At 36.0% G+C, this 15,337-nt stretch overlaps 1 protein-coding gene across 1 annotated transcript in view; it reads right to left on the minus strand.

Annotated features, from left to right (window-relative positions):
- The window catches only part of TUBGCP5 (tubulin gamma complex associated protein 5), a 68,063-nt gene that overhangs the window by 9,001 nt on the left and 43,725 nt on the right, over positions 1-15,337 (minus strand). The window contains exons 3-15 of the mRNA XM_035892903.1: positions 12,016-12,082; positions 11,829-11,937; positions 9,693-9,789; positions 8,978-9,088; positions 8,353-8,432; positions 7,714-7,849; positions 6,463-6,580; positions 4,935-5,024; positions 4,294-4,387; positions 3,739-3,985; positions 3,311-3,513; positions 2,458-2,573; positions 869-1,137 (exon numbers count right to left, since the gene is read on the minus strand). Of these exons, the coding sequence (XP_035748796.1) occupies positions 869-1,137; positions 2,458-2,573; positions 3,311-3,513; positions 3,739-3,985; positions 4,294-4,387; positions 4,935-5,024; positions 6,463-6,580; positions 7,714-7,849; positions 8,353-8,432; positions 8,978-9,088; positions 9,693-9,789; positions 11,829-11,937; positions 12,016-12,082 (1,737 nt within the window). The remainder of the gene's footprint in view (positions 1-868; positions 1,138-2,457; positions 2,574-3,310; positions 3,514-3,738; positions 3,986-4,293; positions 4,388-4,934; positions 5,025-6,462; positions 6,581-7,713; positions 7,850-8,352; positions 8,433-8,977; positions 9,089-9,692; positions 9,790-11,828; positions 11,938-12,015; positions 12,083-15,337) is intronic.

The following is a 15,337-nucleotide window of genomic DNA, read 5'->3' on the forward strand; positions in this document are numbered from 1 at the left end:
AATTTAGGCCACCATTCAGGAAAAAAACCCCACAAATACATATTTAAATATAAGTATTGCTAAAATGGTAGGACTAGTCTAGTGCCTAAGGTCAGGCATATATTCAAATGGGTTGCTGACTAGGTGTCTGAAATATGAAATATTTCTGAGACTGTTAGAGAACTTCCTCCTTCAGGTGCAAAGTCAGCCACCTGAAAAAACCCTTCAGTATTCACTAGAACAGATTATATCCTCACACCGAAGGGGGAAATAAATTATTTTGGAGACTCTCTAGGTTTAACTAAACATCAAGATACATCAAAAACAAAACCTAGAGAGTCTCCAAAATAATTTAACTAAACATCAAGATACATCAAAAACAAAAAATGTATTTTGTTTCCTTAAAAAAAAACAAACCCAAATAAATATCCTAAATATCCAAATACCTTTCACCTCATTATTAGTAAGCTTTTTAAAAAAAAAAAAAAAAAAAAAGTTGCACATGCTATCTCAGAATTATTCAACCACTTAGTAATGGAAAGCAGCTATTTATTAAAACAAGACAGCTTTACTAGTAGAACATACAAGCTGTTTCCATTTGTCTCATAACAAAAAAATAAGTTTTGCAAGCACATGGAAACAAGTTTAAGAAAAATTTAAAGCAATAAAAAGAAGAGGGAACACTCAAGCTTTATTCACTTAGCTCTCTTCACTTGTTTGCATTAGAAGAGTAAGTGTTTTCAATCAGACCTGAAGTTACCAACCATGATACTGACATTCAACATGGAGCATTACATTATTCTAAAACCATGGAAAGAGTACTCCACAAAAAAACCACGCATACTGTTACATACCCTGAGCCATGATAGTCCACCAACTGACATCTCACCTCGTGATGCGGCCTGCTGAGGAGAGCCATCTTTGCATTGAAGATTCTTCAACAGCTGCATGGATTTTCCTGCCATGATGATTTGCTTTAGCACAGGTTTCAGAAAAGAGACCATAGTGTGCTGCCTGCTTGAAGGGGCCTGATCACTGCCAGAACTGGCACTGGCGTTATCACTCATCTTCTCTTCATTCTCTGTCTTCTCTGACACGCTATATAATGTGTAGGTAGCATACCAAAAATCTCGGTGATTAACTGGAACATTTTTGTTTCTGCAAAGAAATAAAAAGTTGTTGAGTATTTCCCTTTTCAAAAGACAAAACTTCATTACTGGAAGATGCATATAATCTTTGCTTTATGCTTTGCCTTTCTCTTAGAATAGTCAAGAAGCATTTCCAGAACTACATAAAATAAGCTCATTCATATCACAAATTATCTAGATGCTCTTAGAAAGGATGATAGCGTTAGCAGGATAAAGAATCAGCTCACAGGAGATAAAAAAAATTGTATAACCAAATAAGCCCCCAAACAAGGAAAACAGAGTAATTATAATTAAATTTCCCCAGGAAGTTAACTATTCACAGTGGGAGGCATCATTAATAACAAAATGATCAGTTATTGACTTGCAGATTTATTTAAAACCCACAATGAAGCAAGTACTACTGGGAAAGCTGAAAAATTCTAAAGTAGGTGAAGCTCAATTCTTAGTTCACTTTGCTTTTTTGTGTTGTTTACATCAGATATACAGTTTGGTCTTTGAAGTCAGATGGAAAACAACCTAAGTGAGATCATTAAAACGAAGCACAAATATAAATAAAAGTTAAGATCACCCCTGCTGGTAGCACTGAAAACACAACTACAGAACCACAGAAAGACAAGTCAAGCAGGACATAATAAGGATGTTAAAGATCTCAGCTACTAAGGATTTATTACAATAGCACTAGAGCTGTTCTCTAACTTCATGCTCGCCTTGACCTGACTGACCAGACAGAGGTTCAATTAAGTTTGGCAGATAAGGGGAAATTGATTTGTCATTATGAGCCAAAATTCTTATTTCTACATTCACTTTCCACTTCAAGCTGTCAAAAAAGGGACCAGCAAAATGTAGCATACAAACAGAAGAGAAATTAATAGCTCAAATAATGTTTAGGATATGTGCATGCAATTCAAGACACCATATTAACTTGTCCTACAAGTCAGATCAATGAGTACTGTAATTCTAAATAGCACTGGATTTATAACAACTATAGATTAGTAGAAGAATTTTTACAAGTCTTGGTTTTGAAAAATGGTTAATTGCTTTTAAAAAGTCAACACACTTTGAGCCAGACTGCTGAATATTTATTATAGATGGAAAAAATAAAACAATCGATTTCTATTCCAGAACAATACCTGGTAGGGCTCCATATCTAATGCAATTTCCCTTGCTTATAAAACAATTATACAAAAAAATACAATTAAGAAATCAATTCTACTTAAAGTAACAAATGTGAAAACCTGCTTTTATTGTCACCATTACCTCCTAGATTCTACAACAGGTTTTATATTCATACTTGCACAGCATTATGTGTGTCCATTATCAGCATCCTTACCTCTGAATGATAAATTCCTTTGCAGGATCAAACAAATTGCCATGGACTATCCACTCATCCACTGTCTGCAAGTATGGCCTCACAGTTTCAACCCAGAGAGAGAACAGAAGGGATACCTGAATTTAAAGGAAAAAGAGGAAAAGTGGCTGAATGTTTTTATACTACACATTAGAAGCGATATGGCAAAGCCTAACCTCTTAATTGTGCAATTATAGTTTGTAAGATATACATAACTACACTTAAGGATTTTTGAAGATAAAATGTTAAACTAAAAATTACAGCTTTAGTAGTTTTAATGGAAGCTCATATTGCGCGTGCTTCCTTCTTGTTACTTTTGTCATCGTAGCTAGACCCAAACAGCAGTTTTTGGTTTTTTCCACCCTAGCATCTCTTAGACAATAAGGGATAGTCATAAAACATTTTGTGGTTTTATAATGTAAAAAACAGGAAAACAAAAGGACATTATGACACCTACTATATTTTCAGTAGCATAATCAACAAGTTACTGTAAAAACCCAAAACACTACATTTCAGCATTAACTGAATTACGTAGCTGCAGAAATTGGAGAGAAAGCTATTCCAAAGCTCCCTCTTTCGTAACAGCTTCCTGGCCTCTGATTCCCCACAGTTCCTCCCCTCAGTCCTAAAAACACACTGCTGCTGATTTCCTCATAAGTCTGATTTTGTCCAGGCTGAGTGAACTCATGTCAGAAAACAGTAACGCATGACAGCTATCAAATTTGTCCTCAGTCCTTGGTAGCTGAAGGCTAGTGTACTCCATTGCCATAAAGAAATTTAAGTTACTAAACATTGTACTGTGTTGTTCTATTAAGGAAGGAATGATTTCCCCTACCGTTTGCTCAGATGCCTCTCCAACACTGTCATATTCAAGGATAGCTTTGTAGAGAGTATTAAGCAGATGAGATGCTCGTACAACATTTCTAGTGTCAGGTGGCACTTCTGCTACTCCTGTGCTGAAAACTTTGTGAAGTACCTTCAGCTGTGCCAGTCGGGGAGACAACTTATCTATTACTATTGAAAGTGTAACTGTTTTATCTGGAAAAAAAAAAAAAAAAAAAAAAGAAAAAAGAAAACCCAAACCCTGAAGATGTATAAAAGTAACATCCAATGTAAAATTTTGTCCATGTTACTAATGAGGTTTTAAAATGCAGCATGGCATGTTTCACAGTTTCAAAATGTATCTGCATAATGTTTTTCATGTTTCCCTCATAAAAATTTCCTTGTGTGCTCCCCTCTTGTAAAATTTCCCTTGCACTGTACCTTTGTTGATTATACATTTTTCAATTTCAGTAAGTTCTTCTTTAAAGCTAATGAAATATTTATACAAGGCCCACATAAAAGCTTGGTAGGTTCTGAATGGGGCTTCAGCAGTTTTCTTTGGAGTGGAAACTGTTCCATGCATTGTGCTTTCTGGGCTGTGTCCCATCACTTCATCAATAAACTTCTGTAGTCTAAACACAACTTGACCATATGCTGCTATCTGCTCCAACACAGATCTCAGGCAATTCTAGAAAAAAAAAAACCAAAAACGCTTTTTAGAATCATCTAATAAAAATTTGTATTTTATGAAGCCTAAAAATTAAATCACAGGATATTTCTATGAATTAAAATATAATAAAATTCTGCCATATCTACTGCTTCATCACATCAGACATGGGAACAGTTCATTCATTTTTATTAAGTCAGATGTTCTTAATTTAGTCAAAACACAATTGTGGAAATGTGATTTTTCCACAAGCAGTTTAATTTCCTATTCCACAAAATTACATCTTCCTAATGACAGCTTTATTCAGCTGAGATTCAGAAACAACTTACATGTGTTAAATGAGTTACAATAATATCATTCCGCACAGCCACTTTTCCGTCATTCAGCTGAAATATAAAAAGCTTTTTCACTCCTGAAAGTAGCCTTGAAAAGAAACAGAGAGAATAGTAATTTATCCCTCTTAATGGACTCATAAGTATACAATTAACAAAAGAATTGGCTCTCTCTTGCCTAAAAGTTTATTTTCTTCAAATAAAAGGGGACCACAGGTCAACTATGATGCTATTGGTACTGTAATTCTGTAACTGTCGCTAGAACAAGAACAATAAAACACTAGCATCAAGTAAACTTCTGAAGTTCATTGCCAGTTAATTTCCAGCTGTAGGATGACTCAAACCTACTTTCTAAAATTGGACACTGTATTAAAAATCCACAGGGGCAGGATAAGAACAAATTAGTTCCTCTTAACAGTTAGACTTGAAGAATCAATGCATACAAGAAGTAGTAAGCTACTTTCTTCTTTATGGATCTGAATGGTTAATACACATAAGGAGTATCTTTATTGTCAGCAATAGTGCAAGCTAAAAGCTCGGTAATAACTCTTTCTGCAGATGCAACTAAAGATAAAACTCTAATTTCCTTGAGAGCAATACCAAAAGTTAAAACGCAAGCTTTGTGATGTTGTTCTTACCAAAGAGTTTCCCGTATAACCTGAGTTTCAGTGACTAGTGTTCTCTCTTCTGGCACATATAAAGGATCACTGGTGTACAAGTGGTGGTCCCTTAGAAAAAAGGAAATGAAAACAATTCAATGGCTGAAATAACAGCTGAATCACCTGAAAGTAAGAATGAAGCAATAATCTTAAGGCTCAGTTTTGTTTTAATTGTATCTGAGCAAATTCAATGTTCATGGGGGCACTTTAAGTATATAAACAAAAGTAGTTTGGTTTCATATTGTTAAGCAAAATACTATGGAAAGCATTCAAAAAGCATCTAGTCATATATAGCCATACAAGCAATTAAGTAGCAAATACCTGAAATAATGAATCTGCATTGTTTTGGGTTCGGGTTGTTTTGGGGGGTTTTTTGTTGTTTTGGTTTTTTTTTTTAATAAATTCCCGATCCTTGATTATTTTACTATTTCTCATTCAATGCTGTGAAAATTTACAGTTACTTTGTTAAAAATACTAAGCTAAAAAGTTAAAATATCAATTTCCCTAACCTGTATAAGAAAATTTACGTTTAGCCCAAAAGTTTACTTACGAAATGGAGATTTTCACAGCCACCTGAGAACTTTCCCTTATGATCCAATGTTATGCAATTCTTTGTAAACCTTCCACAGGATTTTTCACATTTTAGTGAAGTATAGAACAATTATTCACATTTGTAGTATTTTAACTCATTAATATAAACAGTGGCAAAATTTATGTAATCATGTTCAAAATTCAAAAAAACAAATTAAGCAATACTGGTTATAGACCATACATATGTATAACATACCTCTGCTAACAACCTTGCAACAAACAGCATTGCTTTATTTATGTCACTGTAAATTTTGGTTCATAACTGGTTAAATTCATTTTACTGTCAATTGGTTAACTCCTTGAGTAAGACATTCATTAAAGTAAGGAACCAAAGACAAATCTATTGATCTGTATTACTGAAGTACTGATACATGAGAATTTGGGACAGAGGGAAGAATCGGGCTTCTTCCCCCCCCCTCCCCCAATGGAACGTCCTTTTTTTTTTTTTTCTTCCCCCCAAAACCACAACAGATCACAATTGTATACTGCTTTATGTTCCTTCCCCACACAAAATCTGTGTTTAACTTAATAAGCGAGACATCAAAACCAAACAAAAAGTTAAACTTTATGGAACTCCTCACTTCCATGACCACTTACAACCCACTTATATTAGTTCCTCAAAGATATTCATAAGGGTCAACCCAAACAAAATTCAACAATAAAGATTTGCTTCTTTCAAAAAGAAAAACCCTCTCTCCGATATGACAAATGTAATAAAAACTAAATCAAAGAAAAAGAATATATTGATGGAAAAAACAGCTTGTTTTTCATCTAATTTGTACCCTTTTAATTCTGTTTTTAACTAAATCAGTAATAACTATACTATCTTTATGCTTCCACAGTAAAGATGCTTAATAAAGTCATTATTTAGCATTACATGCCAGTAACAAATATGTAAGCAATACTTTTTTCTTACCAGACTGCAGCTAGGTTGGAATGCAAGTGCAAACTATGTGAAAAGCGGGGAGCTCTTCCTGTCCAGTACTGAGGAACTACATGCTGCTCCAGCCAGCTGCGAGCATCAGGTTCACCAACTGTGAAAACACATGACAGTTGGTGAGGTATTTTTATTTATTCAACAAATGCTTACAAAACCCAGGAAAAAGTTATTAATAAGCCTATCCGCTCAGCTGCAGAATCACAGACCTTTTCAAATAAGTTACAATTTACAACTATTTACACTTTGCTGCACTTGCATATATGATACCATCATGCACAAATTAATTTACGTAGAAATGCCTCATCTCCTAAAAGTTGCTAAAGTCCTAAAAAATAAACTTGGGAGATTTATGTAGCTTCCAATTACCTGTTCCAGTGGTTTACCACCCTCATTGTAAAGAATTTTTTCCTTATATCTAGCCTAGATTTATGTAGCTTCCAATTCTTCCTCGGAAAATGTGCTTCTGTCTCAGGCAATTCTCAAATGATATCTACAAAACCAAGCTGACTTAAAAAAATAGACTGCCAAATACCACCAACTTTGTCCCTATGTTCCTTTTTACTATGCATTTAGTACATTACCTAAAAATGTTTTTTTTTTTCCTTGAACTTGATTATCAAGAAAACTTTACCTAATCCCAGTTAGATAGCTACTGCTTACACAACGTAAGAATATTATGCAGTCTTCTTATACAAGGTATCCTGTATCCTATGATACTCTATGCAAAAATACACAGCTACAGTTAATACTTCCTGAAGCTATTCAACAGTAAGCCGCTAGTGTTTTAGTTATATAAAACTATCTTTTTCAAAAATGCTTCATACTCAGAACTGAGTCAACTGTTTCTGTTGTCAACCAATTTTTGTTTCAGCATCCTGATACTTAATAATAAAAATTTATATTACACTAATACAACTACATGCTGTATTTACCGTATAAGTTTTCATTTCTGTATTGGAATATCCATGTATATTTCCACAGAAATAAACAGAATTCTTCTGTTAGCAACAACAGAAATTAGATCAAACCTTCCATATTGCTTCTTTACTGTTACAAATAATGAAAAAAAAAAAAAACCAACATAGCAGTAGTGAACAATAAGCTGCACCTTAAAACTACCATTATAGGTCTAAAGCACAATACCTCACTAAGGAATAATAAAGCTGCATTAGCTTGCTAACTTTGAGTATGTGTGACTATATCAGAAGAATTATAGCTTATTCTAACCTTTCCAGGAAACATTAGGTACTGTTTTCTTATTTGGATCTTGGTCTTCTAAAGGTGTCCTGTCTACTTGAATACCAGAGTCCTCCCTGCTCAAAGGCTGAGTGTCTTCCTCCTCCTCGCTTTCTCCAGACCAATCCTATTAAGTGCAATAAAACACAGTACACTTCAGTACAACACAGCAGACAGATCTCTATTCACTTCCTATTCAAGCCAGAGAATAGTTTATGTCCTATTCTCTTCTTTCTTCCACTATAAAGTAAATTCAGGCCACTAAGACTAACATAACTGTCTACCAGAGACTGGTTTAAGTTATGTATAACATTAATAAAAAGACAAATGAGAGAACTGGAAAAGATCACAGAACTACAGCAAGTTCTGATGAGGAGCAGGCAGGGGTCAGCAGAAGGAGCCAGTTCAGTTGCAGGACTAAGTCAAAACATGGTGAAAACCAAAAGCATTTGTATTACTGTTACTCTGGGTCTGTGTGTATTTTGTGGTATCAAGTAAGAAGCAACATACTAGGGAATCCTGCAAGAATCAACATGCAGAACATACAAACTAGGACAACTCAACCAAGCCTCTACCGTACTTCAAAATGGTTTATGCAGTTAGGTTTTTTTACCCTAAGAAATTACTTACTGGTGTATCTATGCCTGGGCCAAAGTAAATTTCTTCTCCTTCCATCAGATACTTGCCCCAATCAAATTCTTCTTCCTTTTCTAAGAGAAGTATAAATATAAAGATAGTAAGTAACACAGTGACTTTCTTTTCCTCTAAAAACATTTCCAAAGCTAAAATTACCTTGTTACTCTAAATCTAAAACAAAAGGTATTCCCTTCCACTTAAGGTTACACCACTGTTCCTTTAAGAAGGTTACACACTTTCAACATGACATGTAAATTGTGACGTATCAACCATGTATATTCCTTATTTATTAATTCTCAATTTTGTTGCTTATACACTCAAAATATGCAACACAGCGTGCCATCATCACATTTATCTGTATTAGATTACACTACCATACGCTTCAATCCTGGAAAAACATGCAAGTACGCAACATATCACTTATTGTGATAGTCCCATTTAGCTCGGTGGAAACACTCTAAATGTATCATTTACATATGCACAAGGATCCTGGACTGTAAACAACATAAAGCAAGAACTCCAAAAAAGACACCACATATCCATGATGTGATGCGCAATACTTTAAAAATAACAATCACACTTACAATATATTATATCTTAAACATGAAGCTTACTCAACTGTAATTAGTGCTGTTTGAGATAACCTCTTCATATTCACATTCCTGGAATGGGCTGAAAGTGCATTCAAAACACCGCCGAGGGAATGTGCAGAGATCATTCAAAAAGGAATCTTAAGATGCAAGATTTTCTTTAGGTTAGTCTGAAATATTCTTCTTTCAGTCTATGATACAACACTGTAAACAAATGGGGGATGGTATCCACTCAAACTTAAGCACAAGCCTCATTTTTAGGCACTGAGTGAAACAGCCATACTGCAGAAAGCAGGCAGCTGGGACCTCCCTCTGGAAACCTTCAGAGGTATCTATCTCCCTTTCCTTGACTACAAAGGGAACATAAGGTATTTACATCACCAAAGCTGTTTCAACAGACCTCCTGTTGAGATGCAAGACAGAGAACGAGGACAGTAACCCATTGTCTGTCTTTGGGCAAGTAAGCATTGCTGAACTGGTGGAGAACATTTGTAAGTGATAGCAAAATAAGTCAAAAAGAGCTCCCGAGGTACTCTGGTGGCTGGAAAACTTAATTACATGATGTAACATAAATGGGGGTAGGAAAAATTTGCAGGCTATTTTAAATGTATGAAGCATAAAAAGACAATCAATAAAGCACCTTGAAGTGAAGGAGATAAAATGGAGAGCAAAAATGTCCTTCTTATCAGACTGCATTAATGGATTGTATTTTTCAATAGCAATATAAACACCTTGTAAACTTACCCACTTCTTTGACTCTTGGTTTTTCCACATAGGTGGTGTTGGATGGAGAATCAGACAAACACAACAGAAGAGACAGTATGGAATAGTGTGTATCTGTCTTTAAAACATACAAAAAAAAAAGTCAGTAAGTGGTCTAAATGATTTTGGTTAGGAACAAACTCAGCCTGTTATCCCCTGTCCTGAATTTCAAAAAATAACACCTGCAACATGATATCGAATGTTATCCATTCTCTTTTGCCTACTAATTAGCCAATCAATATATAAATACTTCAAAAGTAGCCACAGCATAAGCTGCCTCATACTGACCTGATCATCAGAGAATATGGAAAGGAGATAAGAGGAACCCTGAACTACTCTGAAAGTAAGAAGTCACCAGAGGACAAGGAGTATTGGGCAGCTACATTAACATGGATCAGATGGAAGGACACAGGTAATGGGCCTGCAGGAAACTAACTCTTAGGTTCCTTTATTCATATAGCTGATTATTTCAAACAGAGGCTAAAATGAAGTCAACTAAACCACTTTGCTAAAATCACTGCATTTCAGTATCATGTTCACATTATCTTCCCTCATCTGAAAATCTACACAAAGCAGTAAGGGTGCGCCTTTAACCCCAATATTGCACTAATGCGGTTGTGAAGCAGAGGCCTTCAATCAGGTTAGAATACTGTGCCAACACTGGTACGCTGCAGAGATTTGTGCTGTGGTCTATTCCCTAACATCTGCTTATAGCACAAACATTTCTTACTGAAGAAAGATTTTTCTTTGGCCTGATTCTAACTTTCCAAAGTTCTTCAGCAGATCCTTTCATATCTAGACACATGGAGATTCCACTGTCTACATCCTATATACTTTGACACATACATACACACTTAGAAAGCTGTTTCAAATGAGATCCACTTGTATTTAAAAAAAATCACATTTCTGATAAAGCTGCATCATACTCATCTAGTATATATGGAATATAATATGTTCCTACTGAACATTACCTACTCTACAAGACACTGTCTAAGAACACCAGTAGGTCATTGACAGAATCACATGTGTGAGCTCGTGTTTCACTTACCAGTCATAAAACTGATAAATACTCAATCTTCCCAATTATGTGCCACTGTTAAAAACTAAATACAGTTTAACTTCCCAAATATGAGATTGTTATACCCCAGTTGCATTTTCAAAAGCTGGGGGGGGGGGAGGCTCTTTCAACTCTTGGGATACTTGCAACATTCAAGCATTCGCTTGAGCTTTTATTTTGGTTTGTTTAGTTTTAATTTTATTTGACTCTCAAAACAAGCACAACTAAAGGTACTTCTTCAAAAATCTGCAGAATGCGGTCTAATAACTGAAGATATGTGTAAGCTATTGAGGGTTCTGGAGTTTTCCCCACAAATTAGAGGAAACCTACAACAGTGCAAAGAAAAGTAAATGTCAGTTCAATGAGAAGTAAAATTTAACTACAACTCAGAACACACAGCCCTATTAAAGAATATCATTATATGGAGCACCACCTCTTAAATCACAAGCTTAAATCTCCCGATAGCAAGAACTTTCAGTTTTCAAAGATCAAATTCATTATTAAACTACCACACTGGAAAGTGTCTTAAGTGAGACAACTTTTGCCATATCCATCCAGTCCATATCCTAAATTGATTTGATACAAAGTGTTTCAAAGGTGAAACATATACATAGTCTCAATAAGGCAGCTACAGGGCAGGAGCACTCCATTCGGAAATACTAAAATCAAAACATCCAGATGCATTAATTAATGTAAAAAAATTGAGCAAACAGTATGAACTGCTTGGTTCGCCGTTGTTTTAGATGGGAATCGAGATTCATCTAGTTTCTAGCTACAACATGTGTAAAATGCTGACCACAAAGCATCTGCTCTGCAACGAGATGTCCTTTAAGTCATGAAACTGCACGTGCTGAAACCCTGAGAAGACTATAAAGACATTTCTAACATAAATGCAGAAACTAAAGAATACAACCCTGAAAATCCATGACCTGAACAGCAACTGCAAACACCACTGCTAAGCCATCTGAAATTTCCAACACAGCATTACAGCTGAAGTCCCCATTGTCAGTATAAACGCAAGAGAGCTGAAAAAAAGAACAAGGAAGTTGCAACATACATACCTTTGTTTCTTCAATACTTGGGAGTGGAGAGTTCAGAAACTTTTCTGTTAGTCTCTTCCAGCTTGCAGCTTTTCCAAGGTCAGAATGAACTATCAACTTTTCATGTATTCTAATAACAAAAATAGTATCAAAAATGCTTCCCAAAAAGTTAACTAATGCATTATTAATCCATAAGCATAAAACTTACCCTTCTATCGTCCTCTCTACTTTGTGACTGTTCACATCAAGGAAACGGTGAAATCTGTGTAAGAAATCTGTATTAGAATGTGTTTAAAAAGAAAGCTTAAGTAAGGAATAAAATAAAGCTGATTTACGTATATGAGGACATTATTAGTTTAATAATGCATGATTAATTCAGCAACAGCATTAAGCATCAACAAAATTTAATCTCAGTGTCTCTTAGCTCAAGAAGGTTTAACTACAATTGACGTTAAAGATGAAAAAATGGAATACAGGTTACATTTTACCAGCACCTTAAGCTGAATGGAAAATTACTGCTGTATCAGCAAACTAAGCAATTAAAGTACACTGTCAGTTAAGTCAAGCGGAGCAAGATCAAGAACTGTATTGTCAAAGGCATCTACGTTGAACGCACAAAAATTATCTGGGGCTTGCACCACAAGCACAGGCAAAACTAACATGGGAAGGCCTCTAAACCCAAATGAAGCTCCTTTATAAATAGTAAAGGAGAATGCCTAAAAGAAAAGAGAGCTTAATCAAAATAAAGAAAGATATAGCACCAAAGGTACCACGTATAGGGGCAAAATAAGAACTCATGAAAGGTAAGATGGACTTTGCAGAAGAAATTAAAATACAAATAAGGTTCTTCAGTGGTACAGAGAAAAAAAAACCAGGGAACAGGATGTAACAGCAGTGAGTGCAAGGTCAAGATACTCTATACGTAGGCCCTCAAAAGCCAACCCAATACTTTGCCTCAGCAAACAACTGTAAACACCAGGGTAAAACTCTCACGACCACAGACAGAAATGAAAACTACCAGATCTGAATCAGGAGCAAAAGTTAAGCTAAAGGATGAATTTGGAAAAACAATCTAAAATCACCTCAATGTCCAAGTAATAAACTAGAAAATGAAATTGTAAAGCAAGTAGCAAGGATACTAGGCGTTATTTTCTTCTGTGGACATTGTACACATATTCGACAGTAAAGCGTGGGTTACTTACTGTAATTTGTAAATAATAATGAATTTAATAAACTTATTGTAGGGCTAGAAGCGGCCGTGCAGATAAGAGGGGCAAAAGCTTATGAGTGGGTGAACAATCTGACTATGGTAGATGGTACGTAGAGATGTATGGACTCAATTTTCATGATGTGTCTTATAAATTATGGATTTGACAATCTATCACCATTTTTTTTACCAAGGTGGACGGGCCACCTATACTTAACCCGGAAAAGAAACATGTATACTTTTATATATGTTTGATAAATATCACTGGAGGATGAAGACATGCCCACATTAAAGAAAAGAAAAAAATCACTTTGTTAACTACAGACCCATTAGTCTGATTTCAGCTGTGTGTTAGGCTTTGGAATAAAAGCAGAATAAAATGCAACGTCAACTAGGTAGACATTTAGGTTAAGAAAATACAGCTTATCTCATGTATTACAGCACATTAGCTTACATAGAAAATCATTAGTTCTAATGGAAAATGGTGGCAAGTACAAGAACTAGAAGATTTAGAAAAAGACTGGAATGACAACAATAAAAAAAGAATCTGCACTGAAAAGAAAAATATAGCTCAAGGGAAGTTATTCGTGAACTTCCTTCGGTTTACAATTATTTAAAGCTTTAATTAATGACCCTAACACACACACGAAAAGTATCAATTTTTTAGGCAAGTTGGGAACATCATGAATAGAAGAAGACTAGTGTGCTGCAGGGAAAGGAACAGATGAGTCTGAGAACTACAGCATAGAAACATCATCCAGTTTAACAACACAAACCACAGATTTCACAAACTTGAAACTAAAGAGAGTTTCTGCTACAACCTAAGGTCTCACTGTTTGGAAACACAGTATTAGTCAATCTCAGACTGAGGTTCCACGCGCATTTCTCAGACAAGAATTCTGGCATAAAAACCTTCCTCTTCCCAAACTTCCCTGTGAAAACAGTTTGTTGTCAACTCTGCATCACGCTCTCTGTTTTCAGAAACAAAAAAAACAAAAAAACAAAGAAAAAACCAAAACAAAACAAAAACAAGAACAACAAAAAACCCCAAACACAACCCAACAATTCCCCAATCTAAAAGAGCACACAGCTACACACGCAACTGGGTCACCAAAACAGGGAGAGATATCACAAGAGGAGATGGAAGACAGGGTGCATTTACCTGTCTTAAGAAATCCTGCTACCATTATCAATTTGCATACTCAGAATGATGACTGTTACAAGCAACTATTTTGATGCAGCTACAAAACCAATAAACGCAATCCAATAATGCATTACACAAAATATTTCTGGTAAATATAAAGAACACAGGGAGACAGCAGTTACAAATACCATGTTCCTACATTCCTAATGCATACAACTAGCGTCCTCCAAATTCGGCAGAGTTGAACTTGTCAAAATAGCGGCTACAGGTCATGCCCAGCTCTCCCGCACCTCAGACTCACCTTTGCTATTGACCGATGGCTATTTGGTTATTAACATAGTCTTATTTGAGCCTATTAGTAGTTAGGATTCACAGTCTGACTTGATGCAATGCAGTTATGCTATTGCTCACCCCAAAAAACGGATTTAAGCAGCATAAAAAAAAAGTAAGTAGCATTAATTTTAAATGGATTAGGTTCTTGTTGCATGAAGCTAAGCAAGTCCATAAGACTCTGAAGAGGCAGCAGTTAGTGATAGTATGGGAAATTGGAAATAGGTCATGCAAAACCTGGCAGCAGACATTGATATGATTAACTGCGGTAATTGAAAAAGCAGCCTGTACAACGTTAGTAAGAGCATTTCAGACAGCAGTCTAGTAGAATTAAAGGGCTTCAGATAACATATATTAAAAGTTAATAAAGAGTATGTTTATGACAAGCTCAAATATCATCAAACACATTATCTGCTGCAGATTGATAACCTTTCCTAAGAAGCAGGACACTATTCTTGGCCAGAAGCTTTATCTCGATTGGGTGGAGTTCTCTTTATTTGCTCGTTACATGTAATGATTATTTCTTTACTTCCCTCCAACAAACAAAATTTTGGATGGCTAAATGAAGATGCTGAAAGGTACCTTTTAAGAGATGGGGAGAAAAGCCCTAGAAGACCGAGATTTGGAAGTGACGGCGCAATAGGCACCGGCCCTCCGACAGGGACTCGCAAACGGCCCCCAGTGCTACCCCCGACACCCTGCCCGGAGGGCCGGGCAGGACACGGCCCTGTGCACACCCCAGCAGCCTCAAGGCACCCCCTCCCTGTTTCCAGGCGAGGAGGAGAAGGGGGCCCGGCCCCACCGGGGGCTCCTTCCCTCGGCAGCCCGGCGGCAGCGGGGCGAAGGGGC

The sequence above is a fragment of the Egretta garzetta genome, unplaced genomic scaffold (assembly GCF_000687185.1).
Source record: "Egretta garzetta isolate BGI_Z169 unplaced genomic scaffold, ASM68718v1 scaffold370, whole genome shotgun sequence".
In the NCBI taxonomy this organism is placed as follows: Eukaryota; Metazoa; Chordata; class Aves; order Pelecaniformes; family Ardeidae; genus Egretta; species Egretta garzetta.